Source organism: Periophthalmus magnuspinnatus, chromosome 24, assembly GCF_009829125.3.
Source record: "Periophthalmus magnuspinnatus isolate fPerMag1 chromosome 24, fPerMag1.2.pri, whole genome shotgun sequence".
Classification (NCBI taxonomy): Eukaryota; Metazoa; Chordata; class Actinopteri; order Gobiiformes; family Gobiidae; genus Periophthalmus; species Periophthalmus magnuspinnatus.
The window spans coordinates 15,461,133-15,476,512 of NC_047149.1; the positions used below are offsets into that span (position 1 = coordinate 15,461,133).

General features: G+C 38.3%; 2 protein-coding genes across 3 annotated transcripts; one reads left to right on the top strand and one right to left on the bottom strand.

Moving 5' to 3' along the window:
* Nucleotides 1–9,268: 9,268 nt before the first annotated feature.
* On the top strand, nucleotides 9,269–12,660 carry baalcb (BAALC binder of MAP3K1 and KLF4 b). 2 transcript variants are annotated; one of them, XM_055232210.1, is made up of 5 exons: nucleotides 9,269–9,405; nucleotides 9,940–10,057; nucleotides 10,129–10,331; nucleotides 11,379–11,578; nucleotides 11,660–12,660. In XM_055232210.1, the coding sequence occupies exons 3-5, from the start codon at nucleotides 10,151–10,153 to the stop codon at nucleotides 11,822–11,824; spliced, it is 546 nt and encodes a 181-aa protein (XP_055088185.1). In that variant the 5' UTR covers nucleotides 9,269–9,405; nucleotides 9,940–10,057; nucleotides 10,129–10,150; the 3' UTR covers nucleotides 11,825–12,660. The 2 variants fall into 2 exon arrangements, with proteins under 2 accessions (XP_055088185.1, XP_033847021.1); XM_033991130.2 differs by having other exon boundaries at nucleotides 9,343–9,405; nucleotides 9,940–10,053; nucleotides 11,660–12,205.
* Nucleotides 12,661–12,882: 222 nt separating this feature from the next.
* On the bottom strand, nucleotides 12,883–14,457 carry nme6 (NME/NM23 nucleoside diphosphate kinase 6). Its single transcript, XM_033990958.2, has 6 exons — nucleotides 14,295–14,457; nucleotides 14,091–14,183; nucleotides 13,775–13,877; nucleotides 13,652–13,691; nucleotides 13,138–13,298; nucleotides 12,883–13,034 (listed from the first exon to the last, which is right to left on the bottom strand). The coding sequence occupies exons 2-6, from the start codon at nucleotides 14,181–14,183 to the stop codon at nucleotides 12,883–12,885; spliced, it is 549 nt and encodes a 182-aa protein (XP_033846849.1). The 5' UTR covers nucleotides 14,295–14,457.
* Nucleotides 14,458–15,380: the final 923 nt, after the last annotated feature.

Sequence of the window (15,380 nt, forward strand, 5' to 3'; positions counted from 1 at the left end):
ACAATCTGCTACAAATACAACCACATTCTGTTTCACATCTACTACACTTTAATGTTTATTTTGATTATATCCCAAACATCTCCCAAGTTTAACCAAGAAACTTTTCTTGCTAAATTGCTGGTATAGATTGCAATCAGCTGTATGCACACATGTTGCACGGAACGGTCCCTTAGCTCAACTACAAATGACTGTATTCAAGCAACAGCACCAGCTTATTTAGCAAAGCGAGAGAGAAGACAAGAGATGATCATCTCCAAAGATCTCTCAGGATATACCGTCTGGGAACTAGTTTGTTTGATTTGTATAAGGGAATATTGAAGTTTAAGCTTGGTGCCATTGAGATATGAATAACCTTGTATGAAATGTCACTTTATTATAGGCCACACCAAGAATTACCTTCAGGTTTAAAGTTTGCTGGTGTCAAATGATAATATTAATTTAATTGTTTTGCCATTGAACTTAATAATAAAAAAATAAGGCACTACTTACATTATTTTTCTCAGTGGGACCAGTCTCAGTGGGATCAGTCTGCTTCTGAACACGTGCTGTACTAACACTGACAAAAATGTATTTCCAGATCCTTTTGGTTTCTTGGGACTGTATTCGGTTATATGGATGATAATGAAGGATTTTAACCCAAAAATATCACAATAGGTAAAATCCTCCAGCTAAGGAAGTCCTAACAAAGCTTAGCTCATGATCTGGACCCAGTGACATTGAGGAACTGATGACAGAGAGATACTTTTCACCAACAATAGAAAGGTGATTTAACATGCATTTGTTTTACAGGGACAAGAGAACATCATATGTCCAGTGGGTAAACAACAAGCATTTGTTTTACTCTCCATCAAGCCTAATGCTGACCTCTGACAAGCTGCTCATCACCAATACATGTCTGCACATGCATTTACAGGGTACCTGAATGCACCATTACACAACAGTAGCTCAGGACCCCACAACAACTGTCCTGACAGGCACATTTCACTCACCACATATATGCATGGTCACAGTGTTACTATAGTGAGGGAATAGATGCACCCCAAAACACTTTAAGAAAACAGGTCACTATTTGATGGTATTGTCAGAGATTTCTGGGTCAAATGCATTTTCACAGTGTGCTTTGTTCCATTTAAAGTCTATTCCAGTGTCTGAAGTAATAGCTATAATTGAACCTGCTTTGTGTTTTGTGTGTGGAATGTGGATAGAGGCAGAAGTGTTGCAGTTGCAGTAAACGCTCTGTCTTTCTCTCTCGTTCCTGACAAAACCAAAATGTGCACACATTTCACCAATGTTCTACAGTGGCCATTGTGGAGCTGGCAGTTTGTTTACCATCATTTTGTTAGAAACATATTTTGATGTTTTATTTATATCATTAGTTGAAAAATATGATGACAAAATGACAATGACTGAAGACCCTGGTTTAACATTGCACATTACCCCTGTCAGGGTTACCATCTGATGTCAGTTTGAATCAAGTATTTTACAAGCATTTTACATTTACATTGTTACCACTAGTAAAATAACTATGTCTTAAGGCAATCCTGCATCTCATCTAAATATATAATAGAAAATAATGAGGTGTATGGAGGATCAGAGCCTTGACATTTGAAGCATTATATTTTCCCATGGGCAACCACTTAATATTACAACAACATTTCAAAAATGTAGATCAGATGTGCATTTACTACGGCCATATTATCTGTATCTGTTACGCTATATATTCTTTCATCCTAATACAAATCATGTACAATGTAAATAAAACTCAATGAATATATGCCATATTTTCTATACATGCTGCTTAATACATTATCATTTCAAAATTATAATCTGCTCTATTGGTGTGCTATGCCTCTCCATTCTCCACCTGTTTTGCTGTTTTCTGTTTTGCTCTCTCAAAATGGAATAGTATGATTACTATCTTAGTTTAACAAGTGCAATAGTTCTGAAACTGATATGTGATTGTGCTTTTATAACTTTTAGATTTCAGATAATAATAATCAAATCTTTCAAGGAATTATCGGTATTGATGTTCATAATGACATTTAAATTCTTGTTTTTGTGCCTGTCATGCCATCCAGACATTCTTTTAGTTTAAAGTTGCAAATTGATCTATGGAGAAGCAAGCCCATGAATATATACATGAACATATATTTTAAGGTATTTTGTAGCCACAAAAAAATGCCTTTAACTGAATGAGATATACAGTTGAAACCAGAGGTTAACATACACAAAATAAAAAGATGCACATGCTCTTTTTCTCACTGTCTGACATGAAATCAGAATAAACATCTCCTTCTTAGATCAATTAGGATTATCAAAAATCTAAATTCCAGAATAATAGACTGTTGTTTTTGTTGTTGTCAATTTGTCATTACTTTCTTTAGAGTCAAATGTTTACATTCTGCAGAATTTGTATTTTGTACCATTGCCTTTAAACTGTATGACTTGGGTCAAACATTTTGGATATCCTTCCACAAGCTTCTCACAATAGTTGACAGGAATTTTATCCCATTCCTCCTGACAGAGCTGGGGTAACTGAGTCAAGTTTGCAGGTCGCCTTACTCACACATTCCTTTTCAGGTCTGCCCATAAATTTGGGTATAACTGAGATCAGGGCAATGTGATGGCTACTCCAAAACATTGACTTTGTTATTCTTAAGCTACTTTGTAACCAATTTGGCAGTATGCCTCAGGTTACTGTCCATTTGGACAGCCCATTTGGGCCCAAGCTTTAACTTTCTGGCTGATGTCTTGAGATGTTGCTTCGGTATTTTCACATAATGTTCTTTCCTCATAATGCCATTTATTTGTGAAGTTCACCAGTCCCTCCTGCAGCAAAACAACCCCACAACATGATGCTGCCACCCCCTGTATTTTACATTTGGGATGGTGTTCTCAGGCTTGCAGTTTCCCCCTTTTTCCTCCAAATGTAACAATGCTCATTATGGCCAAACAGTTCAGTTTTAGTTTTATCAGACCACAAAAATGAAGGTCTTTGTCTCTGTTCACATTTGCAAACTGTAATCTGTTTTTTTATGTTTCTTTTGGAGTAATGGCTTCTTCCTGGCAGAGTGACCTTTTATCCCATGTCGGTACAGCACTCGTTTCACTGTGGATAATGACACACTCTTACCAGCTTCAGCAGCATCTTCACAAGGTCTTTTGCTTTTGTTCTTGAGATGATGTGCACATTTTGGACCAAAGCACGTTCATCTCTGGGACACAAGGTTGGCTGGACATTCCCACGGGGTTTTTATTTACTTATAATTGCTTGAACAGATGAACGTGGCACCTTCAGGCATCTTGGAATTGCACCAAAGGATGAACCCGACTTGTGCAAGTCCACAGTTCTCTTCCTGATATCTTGGATGATTTCTTTTGGCTTTCCCATGATGTTACACAAAGAAGAGTTCTAACAGTAGTAACAAAAGAAGAGTGTTTCAGGTGTGCCTTCAAGTACATCCACAGGTGTGTCTCCAATTAACTCAAATGTTGTCAACAAACCTATCAGAAGCTTCCAAAGACATAACATCATCATTTGGGTTTTCCCAAATTGTTTAAATGCATAGTAATCTTACTGCATGCAAACTTCTGACTTTGAAGAAAGTAATGAAAAAATACCTTTAAAAAATCCTTCTCTCATTATTCTTGCATTCAGCACATAGAAATAATTTTGGTAAATCTAACTTACCTAAAACAAGAAAAGTTTGATTTCATGATTAGATAGTGTGCAGGAAAAAAGTGCGTTTGTCTTTTTATATAGTGCATGTAAACTTCTGGTTTCAACTGTATGAGTTTAATGCCATAATTTGGCACATAACCAGACAAAGCAATAACATCCCCATGGAAACAAGTACCCTCGACCATAATGCACCTTTAATATTAAGCTTCTTGTACAGTATTTCTTTTTGATAAAGCCCTTAAAACGAAGAATGTTCTGAGAAATTCCATGAATACTAATGATTTTTTTACTTGGTAAGCCCCCTCACTAAAGCCCTTTCTGGAATACTCCTGTTCCCTTGATAGGATTAAACTTGTGAATTTAGCAGTACTGGGAAAAGTGCAATGACTGCATTAATCTACACTTACACTATTTTAAAGCCTATAATATCAATCGAGTGCAAGGGAGTGGCCTGGGAATCTCTTTAGTGCGTCCAGTAAAAATGTACAGTTAGTGACAATAAAAGAATAAATAAATCTGTCATTTGAAATCCAATGTGATAAATTGATAACTGTACCCTAAAGTTCGTACAGTTTGATTCATTTATCAATGATTATGCAAATGTACTTCTACGCTTTGTTACTTATGTTGTAAGCACAGGAATTAACACATGAACTTGACAAGCCTCTTAACAGATCTGACCTGTAACCTCACAACCACCAGAAAAACTGCATATTTAACAAAATTTTAGATGCTGAATTAGCACTTATTATGTTTAACTATCATAATTAAAAAAGATTGAGAGTTTCATCAAGATAATGATATATATTAATTGATATTATATAAAATAAAGGCAAGAGAGACAGGTGAACAATGCTGTGCTAAGCAATTTTCAGTTCTTTTGGCTTCCAGTAAGCGCCAGGAAACACATTACTATAATTCTTCTTTATACATAATCCAATTTCTATAAAGCTTACCACCAACTTTTTTCCAAATTTATCCACATAAAAACAGAAAAATAATATAGCATTAAGAGTATAAGTTAATAATCTTAAGAGCAATAAAGCCATCCACATCTCGTTATTGGTTGGTATATACAAAGTGTGTGTGGATGTGTTGGCTCTGTGGCCCCCTTTGGTGAAGCACTTTGCACTAATGAGGAGGTGTCAAGTAAGCCTGGCCAGTGATAGATGGAGCAAACACAACCTTGGGATACATCTTTGGCATGGCACCTTCCTTATGAGTGGCAAAAAGAGAGAGGCAAGAGAGAGGGTGAATAGGGTATAGGAGAAAGAGGGGCAAAAGAGGAGAGAGAGAGATTGCGGAGAGGAGAAAGAGGGAAAAAATAGGGGAGACAAAGACAGGAAGGGGTAATGAGTTTAAAGAAAGAGAAAGCAGAGAGAGAAAGAGAAAACAGGGAGAAGAAACAGGAGGGAGAGAAAGGGAGGAGAGTAGAGAAAGAGGGAGAGAGAAAGGGGGAGGGAGTCAAGAGAGAAACACAAGACAGACATAGACAGAGGAGATATAGAATGTGGTATAGAAAAAGGAAGGTGATAAAGGCAGAGATCAAAAGGATAAGGAGAGAGGGAGAGAGAGCAGAGAAAGAAAAGAGAAAGAGATAGAGCAACAGAGAGGAGAGGAAGATGTGATTGATGCCATGGTGTCCAGGCACAGCACAATCTGGATAATCTCCTCACTGTCACTGGAGCCAAAGCCTATATCAACAATTTACTGATGGCATCTGGATATACTTTATCACATGTTTGTCATTTACAGCATGGATTGGATCAAAAGAAGCAGTAAAAATTGCTTCTAATATAATGTAAAGTATGCTTATGACTATGAACGTGTTTGATTTGACAGATTATAAAAGTACAAATTGATCCTATATACAATTTTATATTAAATTTATTGCATTCGCTGGTTTTCATTCTTTGTGTCTTGAAGGAACAGATACAGTAATGTTTAGAGAGTATTCTACTTTAAAGCATTGAGAAACTAGACTAGACTACTGCAGTGGTCCTTTGTGGTTGGAGGCTTTCCCATGCACCCTACCCAAGCCTGGAACATCCTAATTAGATTTCTAGCTTCACAACTGACTGCTGGTCTTACACTCAAATCCCTGTGAAACTTTGGATTTGCTCCATTCACTCCTCTCTGCAGAATTTCAAAGCAAAAACTGTTATTCTTTAGCAATAGAGAGTGGATATTATTTGCTTGTCAACCTTGACCACCCACTGACAACAAGGCTGGGGATGAGTCTTGCTTACACAGATCTGCTTGTGAAAAAGAACAAAATTAAAAACTGCTTATTAATACATAACATAATTTGATATTTGACACTTGCATTATTAATACATTTAATTCCATGATGTGGAAAATTACAGACAAAGCAACAATATCCCCATGGAAATAATCATGTGGTGGAGTTAAAAGTTACGTTTGTGGAGAGGCAAGTCTGCTTCATAATGAAATGAAATAAATACTATAAACAATACTTTATTTTTATACCAAAAAATGTAGTCACGTTGTAATAAGGTAAAGTTACATTCTGCGTCTTACTGCTTGAAGCTACATCTAATGAAACACACCCTCTATGATAGTGTATGTTTCATTTGGCCATGTGCCACATTAATCGCAGGGTAATGGGTTGACAGGCCTATTGACCTGTAGTCCAATAGGACAGAGGGCCAGCAGACACAAATCAAAGCTGTCCACTGCATATTGACCAGGCTGTCCACACTGTGAGAGATTCATGTGTGATGTGGGAGACAGAGCGGCCAGGAAGGGGCTGCAGTGGTTACAAAAATTACTACCCAGATAAAGAAATGTGGGTTAAATGTGCATTTAATAGGCTAAACATAAACTCAAAATGATGTAATTGGATTGACATAGGTCAATCCAATTACATCATTTTTCTATGTATCAGCGTAAAATAAAATTTAAAGTAGAATTTTTCACCTTTTACTTGTTTCTGTATGGTAGATTTAGCTGAATGCAGCAAGGACATTTTACAGCAGCATACAACTGCCAAATCCTTAAATAAAAATAATCAGTATCACATTTTATCGTCAGTATCACATTTTAACACTATCATGAAATTACGTGACAGTATCATATGATACTATCACACAATTATGTGATACCATCACAAAATGACTTATGATGTAGTAGTTTCATGTTAAATGTGAAAAGAATTTATCAGGAAATAATGTGATATATAAAACAAGTAACTAAGAATAGGACTACATGCTCATGCGTAAATGGCAAGGCCGCATCACCAATGGTAAGATGAGCCCATGAGGGAGCACTGAAATACGGCAGCATTCAGTGTCATTTCTGCACAATAAAAATCACCAGGTTCACGTTTTAACGTGATACTTCTTATTCATATTAAAATGTGATACAGTGTTATCATGACAAAGAACTACGGCAATAAAGGAAGATTTATCCACTTTTGTGCATTTGTATGGCAAGATATAGGCTATGCTAGTGATGTTGACATGGCTTTTCCCACCTATAGTAGTACTACTAGTAGTGCTACTACTCCTCCTACTGCTGGTATGTGAATGGCAAGGTAAATAGCAAGTCCATGACTGTGTGAAGTCAGCTCGGAGCTATAGGAGACGGATGACTTGAGTCGCCCCCTCTACGCACATATTGAGGTACATGTCCATAGTCTACAGCTGTGCACACAGCAAGAGGCAACTCTCTGTCATTAACAAAAACCTACACATTTAATAGCACCTACTTAGCCAGCCTCTGTATTCTCATTCTGATCCATCATCTGTGTGCCATGCAGTAATTATCCTCGTGTGCAAAGGTGCCGAGTGACAGTGGTAGGATCTGGAATCGTCAGACGTATAAACTGCACAGCCTACAATAGATGTTACATTTGTAGGAATAATGTAAATTAAAATTAGGACATTTTTGTGTTGGTCCCGCAAAGCTCATCTTCCAGGAGCCAGCACACCAAAACTTGTGAATGTTATATATAATATCCACAGTCCCAAGAATAACGGCGTGCAAAGAGTCCACAGTGAAGGACCAAACCCCGACTCTCTGCAGTGAGTCAGCCGCAAGAGTAGCCTCCAAGGCTGATAGACAGAACAAGGGGACAGTGGATGGCTCCCCAGCCCCCCTAAGGCAAAGAGACAGCTCGCCGAGTGTGGCGTTCTGTCTAGCAGCCTAAGGTACTGATCACTCTCCCTCTGACAACAGTCTCAGAAAAGGGGAGCCTAACTCGCAGACAGCCCATCCACACTCTTACACCAGGAGTCTTTCACCTATTTGTGGCTTTGCTTCTGTGCAGCACCCGGTGCTCAGTGCGCTTGCCCCAGGAAGATGAGCTTTACTGGACAATGGGCCAGCATGGGTTGTAGCAGGGCTCCTCCAGAAGGAAAACATGGACCAACACGAAATCCTAATGTTGACTGACGCTATTCATCCGAATGTAACATCCATTGTAGCCCGTGCAGTTTATATTTGTGGCCACATGCTCCATCCTACTGCTGCCACTCGGCACCTTTACGCACGGGGATAGATTACTCTGTGACAATGACAGCAGAGGAGCATCAGACAAATTTATTTACTGAAAGTGTATGCTTTGGTCAGCGACAAAGAGCTGATTTGCTGTGGGCACAGATGTAGACTATGGGCATGTACCTCAATCTGTGTGTAGAGAGGGCGACTCAAGTCATCCGTCTCCTATAGCTTCGAGTTGAGTTCAGCCATGGACTCGGATGTGGAGGAGCACAGACAGATTACAGCACTGGCACAGTCATTTCAGTGCCCCCTCATGGGCACATCTTACCAACTGTGATGCAGCCTACGTACGGACAAGCAGTAGTCCTACTTCTAGACAATACTACTACTACTACTACTACTACTACTACTACTACTACTACTACTACTACTACTACTACTACTGCTACTTCTACGGGTGTTAAAAGTCATGCTAACTTCAGTAGCATAGCCTAAATCTCGCCATACAAACGTGCAAAAGTGGATAGATTCTCCATTGTTCCCATAGTTCCTTGTTTTACATATCACGTTATTTCATGATAATTTCTTAGCACAAAAATGTCATGATAATTTAGTATCATGTTTTAATATGAAACTATCACGTATTTTTTAAAGTATAGATTTGTCAGTCTCACGCTGCCGTAGCTGTAGTCTCTTCAGATGGAGTGAGTAGAAATCCCAGCACAGCCTCCACAGAATGCTGCGCTCAAAGGGTATGATTGCTGTATGTGACTGACCCCTTGTGGTCAACAAATACAGCTTCTGTAATGCAAAAAGGCTGAGTATTTGAGTTATAGATAATGGGGGGCTTATAGTAGGACAATTGAAATTATAAACATAAATGATAGCTTCAGTTTTGATAGACTTTATTGTATCTAGTGATACCCCGTTAATTTATCCATCCCAGGCATACTTTTTTACACAGCCAACAAACCTTTTAGTAGGCCAGGACTTGTAGAATAGCCTCTAACAACAACCTTATTATGCGCATGCCTCCCTGGCAGTGGTGATTTCATTTACATCGAGTGACGTTTTACTGATGCAGTGCTATTCATTTTCACAATGATTTCTTATATTACAGTTGTCCATTCGAGTATGGACCCTGTTATTTCTCACGGTGTGAAGGCGGGGGTGGTTGCGGAGTCTATGGGCGCGGAGGGCGTCGTTGCCATGAGACCTGTCAGACCATCAGCACCAGCGACCTACACGGCACATCAATAGTAAGCATTTTTGTTCAGTCTTGTTTTTGCATTGCATGTTTCGTTGCGTGTTATTAATTACGTGACTAGACCAGTGCTACCGACAGTGCCAGCAGGCTATAGTGTTCAGTGCGTCAGTAAATAGGCTACAACGCCACATCCAGGATAATGCCTTTTCTCTAAGTGCGCAAAGGTTCCCTTCAGGATAGTTTCTGGACTATTCAGTGTACAGATGTAATTACCACGTAACGACGGATGGGCTCATTCACTGTTGTTGTCAATAAAATCTGTGTGTGCAATTTACTTGAAAAGCTCATGATGGTTAATGTTGATCCGAGCTTAAAATGGGTAATCTATAGACTACAATGACTGAACAAGGATCTGATTAGCCTTTAATTAAAAGCTGACACCAGACATATTACACCTGTTAGACCAGCAAAGCACACACGTCAGCACCAGGACTTTTTAATACAAAACTGACTGGTTTATTTTATTCTAAATAGTACCACCAGTGTATTAGCCTAATATTTGTTGACTCTCTGTTGTCTTGCATAGGCCACAATGATTTGACGCTCATATAAAACCTTGATGACCCTCCACACTGTGAAGATGCTACTCAAGTGTATGAGAGAAGACAACACATTTCCATCTACTACTGCTGCCTTAGCCGTGGGTATGGTTGTGTGACTCATTAGCTGGCACTAAAAAGTGAACATGGTTTTCAGGGTGAACTGTTGTGAGTAGGTGTGAAGCCTCAGGTGTAGCCATGGGCTGTGGGGGGAGCAGGACGGACGCGCTGGAGCCCCGGTACCTGGAGAGTTGGACCAAGGAGACGGAGTCAACATGGCTGACTGGCACTGACACCGACATCCCCTTGTCATCTATCCAGAGCATTCCCTCTGAGAACTCTGAGGCAGGCTTCTCTTCAGAGAAAACCATCAGTCCAGGTATAAAAGTAATGAATACATCTGTCCAGTAGCGTAGAGTAACATGTTAGTAGATCTGTAGGCAATAAAATGGGTAGTGCTGTGCTGTACTAGTGATTTTTTACTTAAATCAACTGTACTATAATCAGGTATAATAGTTTCAACGCTTGGTGGTGAAGTGATTAACATTTTATTCATTTCTTCTTGACATATAATGGTTGTGAGATTCTTTATGGTATTCATATTTAATACACAAATCTTGTGGGTGTTCCTGACTTGCAGTGCTCAAGTTCTCCCTCAATAATAGGCAAGTGCATAATATGTTTTAGCTGATTAATTGAAATCTGCTTTCTGTTCATGCCTGCAGCTTTCTGTAATGAAGGCTAGAATATAAAAATACAAAAAACTTACACTTTTGGCTTACTCAGAGCAGAGTGTATACTATAAGAGGTAGTTTGTTACTGTAAGTGCCCACTTACATGAAGTTGGTCTTGTCTCTATAAGGTGCAGTGCTGAATGTCACTAAGCTTTCTTTGAAGCTTTGAGGAGATGAATCAGTAAAAAGCTACTTCAAAAGCCACTGCTCTCAAAGGGACTCGGCTCTCATGGCAACAGATGCAGCTGTTAGTTAACAGAAGAGATTTGATTTGACCTAGACGCTTTCAAGGTCAATGAAAACTACTGCACAAGTACATGCACAGTTGTACACCAGTGTCAAGTTGTGTAATAATTAAAGTAATAATTGAAATGTACAAATGTGTTGTAGGATGTTTTCTCAAAAATATAGATAGGCCTAAAGAGGAAAAACAAAAACAACAGTAATTTTGTTTTTTACATTGCGAAGTGGGGGTACAAAGAAATCTTAAATAGATCTAATTTCCTTGGTCACCAAACAGCACCCTGGCATTTGAGTGACAGCCGCTCATTAACCACCCAGATGCCCGTCAACCCCACTCTCTTTTGAGAGCAAATAGGGAAATAGGGGATTTAGGGAAACTAGGGATTTGGAGTTTAATACATCATATACCTCATTTACCTTCATAAAGTGAAGGTGATAGTCTGTTTCAGTTCCAGATTTCTTTGAAGATGGCCTCCCTCCCCCTGCTCAGGCATACCTTAAGGTTTGCTCCGCTGTGTCTGAAGCCAGTTTGAATGATGTGAAGCCCAGCAGTCCTCCTGCCATGCTGACCTCTCCACAGCAGGAGGCATCGCCTCCTTCATCAGGCACCACAGTGCAGCGCAGAAGTGTTCTACACACTGAAGAGATTGTAAGCCTGTCCATTGATTAGCTAAAAGTCATAAATCTCATGCACATTTTTATGTTATTGTGTGGCACTTTTTTTCTTTAGACAAAATGGCAAGACAATCGAATGTCCACAAAGCAAGTAACTATCACAGTGACCCAGAGCATTCATCAAGTGGACAAAAATGGAAAGGTGAAAAAGTCGACAACCACATACGAGGTCATGAAGCCAGTGGAGTCCCTCCAACAGGTGGCTAAACAGAACTCTTGAACAAAGCTGGGGTCAGTCAAAGTCACTGGACAAACTGTGAATGTATTTATGTGACCAACAATGCGACAAGCACAAACTTTGTAAGATTTGACTTGTCAAAGCAGAAAACCAGTCTTAATGTTACATTTTCCATTAAAGGTTCACACTGTTAAAATAATGTAACATGTATTTTGAAGCTATTGGAGTATTTTTCTGTACTTGGAAGCCAAACATGTAAAAGATAGGTTTATATCTAAAACTTGTGAACTTTTCTTAAATAGCTTCAAAGCATAGGACAAATTTAAATGTGTCTGTATAATTTTACAGGGTTCACATGGTATTTTACAATGATGGTTAACATTCAGTAGCTGCTGCTGTGGCTCAGGAGATTGGTTGCACTATACACAGTGAAGCCTGGATAGGCAGAAAATAAGCAGAATATTGTATTTCTCTTTATATAAACACATTTTCTCAAATTATACATGTATGTTTTTCAAATGTAGAAACAATTTATACAAATAACAAATGGGCTTGTCACAACAAATAATATATAGACTTATCATTCAATATATGTTGGATGGAACAATAAGTTTTGGAGGTCAATATTTATCGTGGGTACTACTTCTTAGTAATAGTTAACTTTTTGTTATTTTTCCTGTTTTACGATTAGTTTGAGCTGCAGAGGGTTGAATAAATAACTTCTATGGCTCATTATAGATGAAAACTAACTACTAAGAGTTGCATTCTGCTATTTACTTATTGCTGTTTGTGTTTTTTAACCACATTGTACATTTAGAATAGTTTGTTGGGGCTACTTCTACTTTAGGGTTATTGTGTCAGTGGCATAAATTAGTTTGAATAATATTGCTTATCGTCTATACTTTCTCCAGCAATATATTGTACTTCAAAATGCGTTATCAAGACAGGCCTATGACAAATAGAAAACATATATTTAATAGTGTATTAAATATACAGCATGGCTGAAGCTATGGACAAAATATAAAAAGGAACCTGGCAATTGTGGACAGAACATTTGGAAGTAAACAAAAAATTACATTAGATGATTATCAGTTGTGGCATCAGCTCGGTCTTGAAAGTGTATGGATCAATTTATGCGTATCATAAAAGGCCTTTCCAGCTCTATATGAGGGCTCCTCTTCTTCCATCCATCTGCCAATGCAGAAATCAGGAAAGAAGAAATTTATCTCTGTATGTGCGGACTCTACAGAATCTGTGGTCAGAAAAAAGAAAATTCATCATTCATTTACTATTGCATAAAAAAACATCTCTTTTGAATAACATTTCATGAATAATGTATATAATCCATATACCACCTGAGCCATGGGTTGTGTTTCTTGTGTCTGTGAGGCCAAACTGACCCCTGATTGTGTCAGGGGCGGTGTGTCTGGCCTTGAATACTTTGGTTGGCCCCATCATTTCTCTCCAGTGATGTATGGCATCATCTCGAGCTAAAACATATGCCCGCATTGGACCACTATAGAAGATAGATCATGTGTGAACAACAACTAACCATATTTTTCATTATAGTTATTATAGTGCTTTATGAATACTGTTTGGAATGAAAGGCAACTTTAAAATTATTGCATTATCTAGGTAAAGCCAAGTTGTGCAGCTCAGAGCTGTTTCATTGTGATTCTAATTAGACCAACAGGTTGCTATAGCAACTACATCTCCACCGTTAGGTTGAAAGAATAACAATCATGTGATTACTAAAACCTCAAAGACATCTGCCGCATGTGGATGGCTGAAAGCTGACAGTTATTTTCTCACTACAGCATTGAGTATGACAGCTTGAAGACCTCTGCTGTACGTGTGTGATGGCTTTACCTTGACATAAATTCAACCAATCGTTGATAGAAGAATCTCCCTGAATAAGTTTGTCAAATGGTTAAGATTCAAATACTTGTTTGAACTTATGTGTTTTACTTGTGTGTTTAAGTCTTCTCATACCTGAATGTTCAGCATAAAACATCTCAGAGTTCTCCTTTTTCCAAATAAGATCTTTGCGTCTGACAATGATAAAGTTATTTTCCAGGATTTTCTCATGAAGGGTCTGGTAGGCAGTACATAAAAAAAAAAAAAAAACAAAACCAAAAAAAAAAAAAACCAAACAAACAAACAATAAAGCCGCATAAGATCTTAGCCATAAGAACAGTGTTTCATGCAGATCATGCAAATGAGACCAAACCCAGAGTTTTTGGCCTATCACTAAATAAATGTAACGGGTAATGTGAATATGTAACGTTGATATAAGTAGTAATCTAACCTCTAAGATCAGAGGATGAGCAACAGCATCGGGCTTGATGACCGCAAGGGTGAGCTGCAGGACTCTGGACAGTCGAGGCACAGTTATAAACATCTGAAATGAGAACATTATCTTCAAACTGGAATAAAGCTTCTTACATTACTTACACGATATAAATAACTTAAAAGCAACAATTCGCATGACAGGTCCTGAGAGCTTACTAACCTTTGCAGAAACAATTAAATGTCACCACATTTAAGAACGTCACTTAAAGTCCGCGCATCAAAGTCTATAACAAAAGTTGTAAACACTGCGCTGTGGTATTCAATCAAAGATAACTTGAGTAAATATTTTTTATCAGCTAAATGAACTGCTCTGCCCATTCTGTTGGATCGGTCCGTTATCAAATACGGTCCCTGGAAACACGTTCTCTGTTTTGAGTTCCTGAGCCAAGACCTACAAACTGGTTTGTACCAAGTGTTTATTTTTCTTATACTGTATATCAAATGATTTCGAGGTTTATTAAAACTAATAAAATAGACTAAAGACATAAGACGTATTGACTGATTGACCGTGAGTGCGATTTGTCATTATTCTCTTCAAGTTTTTTTTTTTTTTACACGTTTTCTTTCTTTTTTTTTTTTTTTTCAAGGGCTTTGCAAAGAGTGTGCTATGAGCCCAACTATTATGTCGCCCAATGTCTTATATTGTGCTCTCCCTGTGAATGTGGCTATTATGAACATATTTTTCAATTTAAAAAGGAAAAAAAAAGAGTAGGGTAGATGCTTAGTAGAGTTTTGGTGGTGGGTATGAGGTTGTAGGACAAGCCACAGTCACAGGCTTTAATAGTTTGGGACTTTTTATGAGTGATATTTCATAAATGATAGACGTCACACACAGGCAGACATTCCAACTATTTAAAATGAAGACCACACCCTTAAAAAAAGATGTGGATAGGACAAGAGAGAGAATAGCAGTAGTACTGGAGTTCCACCTGCCCGCCTCATGTGATCCAAAGTCAGACCACAGCTGTTGCCTCCCATGAGGCCCAAATAGTGTAGGAGACATTTTGGGTGGGGGGAATATTCAAATTATACAGCACAGACAGTTTTGTCTGGAATTTAACTTTTCAGATTCTTAGCTGTTTAAGTTACATCTGTAAACACCACCAGGCCTACTGTAGGCCAAGATTAACATCTAGATGGAGAAATCCTGAATTTAGGTGATTCAAAATATCACAAAAGGGATCTGAATTCAAGAAAAAAAAAATCTGTTCTACAATTTGTTGTTCTAACCATTTTACCCAGTAAA

What these genes read in the sequence shown, in the direction of transcription:
- baalcb (XM_055232210.1), top strand. Translation starts at nt 10,151, where the DNA reads ATGGGCTGTGGGGGGAGCAGGACGGACGCGCTGGAGCCCCGGTACCTG. An exon ending in AGAGAAAACCATCAGTCCAG is followed by an intron (nt 10,332 to 11,378) that starts GTATAAAAGTAA and finishes AGTCTGTTTCAG; the next exon opens with TTCCAGATTTCTTTGAAGAT. An exon ending in TTCTACACACTGAAGAGATT is followed by an intron (nt 11,579 to 11,659) that starts GTAAGCCTGTCC and finishes TTTTTTCTTTAG; the next exon opens with ACAAAATGGCAAGACAATCG.
- nme6 (XM_033990958.2), bottom strand. Translation starts at nt 14,183, where the DNA reads ATGTTTATAACTGTGCCTCGACTGTCCAGAGTCCTGCAGCTCACCCTT. An exon ending in CTCATCCTCTGATCTTAGAG is followed by an intron (nt 13,878 to 14,090) that starts GTTAGATTACTA and finishes ACTGCCTACCAG; the next exon opens with ACCCTTCATGAGAAAATCCT. An exon ending in TTGGTTGAATTTATGTCAAG is followed by an intron (nt 13,299 to 13,651) that starts GTAAAGCCATCA and finishes TATCTTCTATAG; the next exon opens with TGGTCCAATGCGGGCATATG.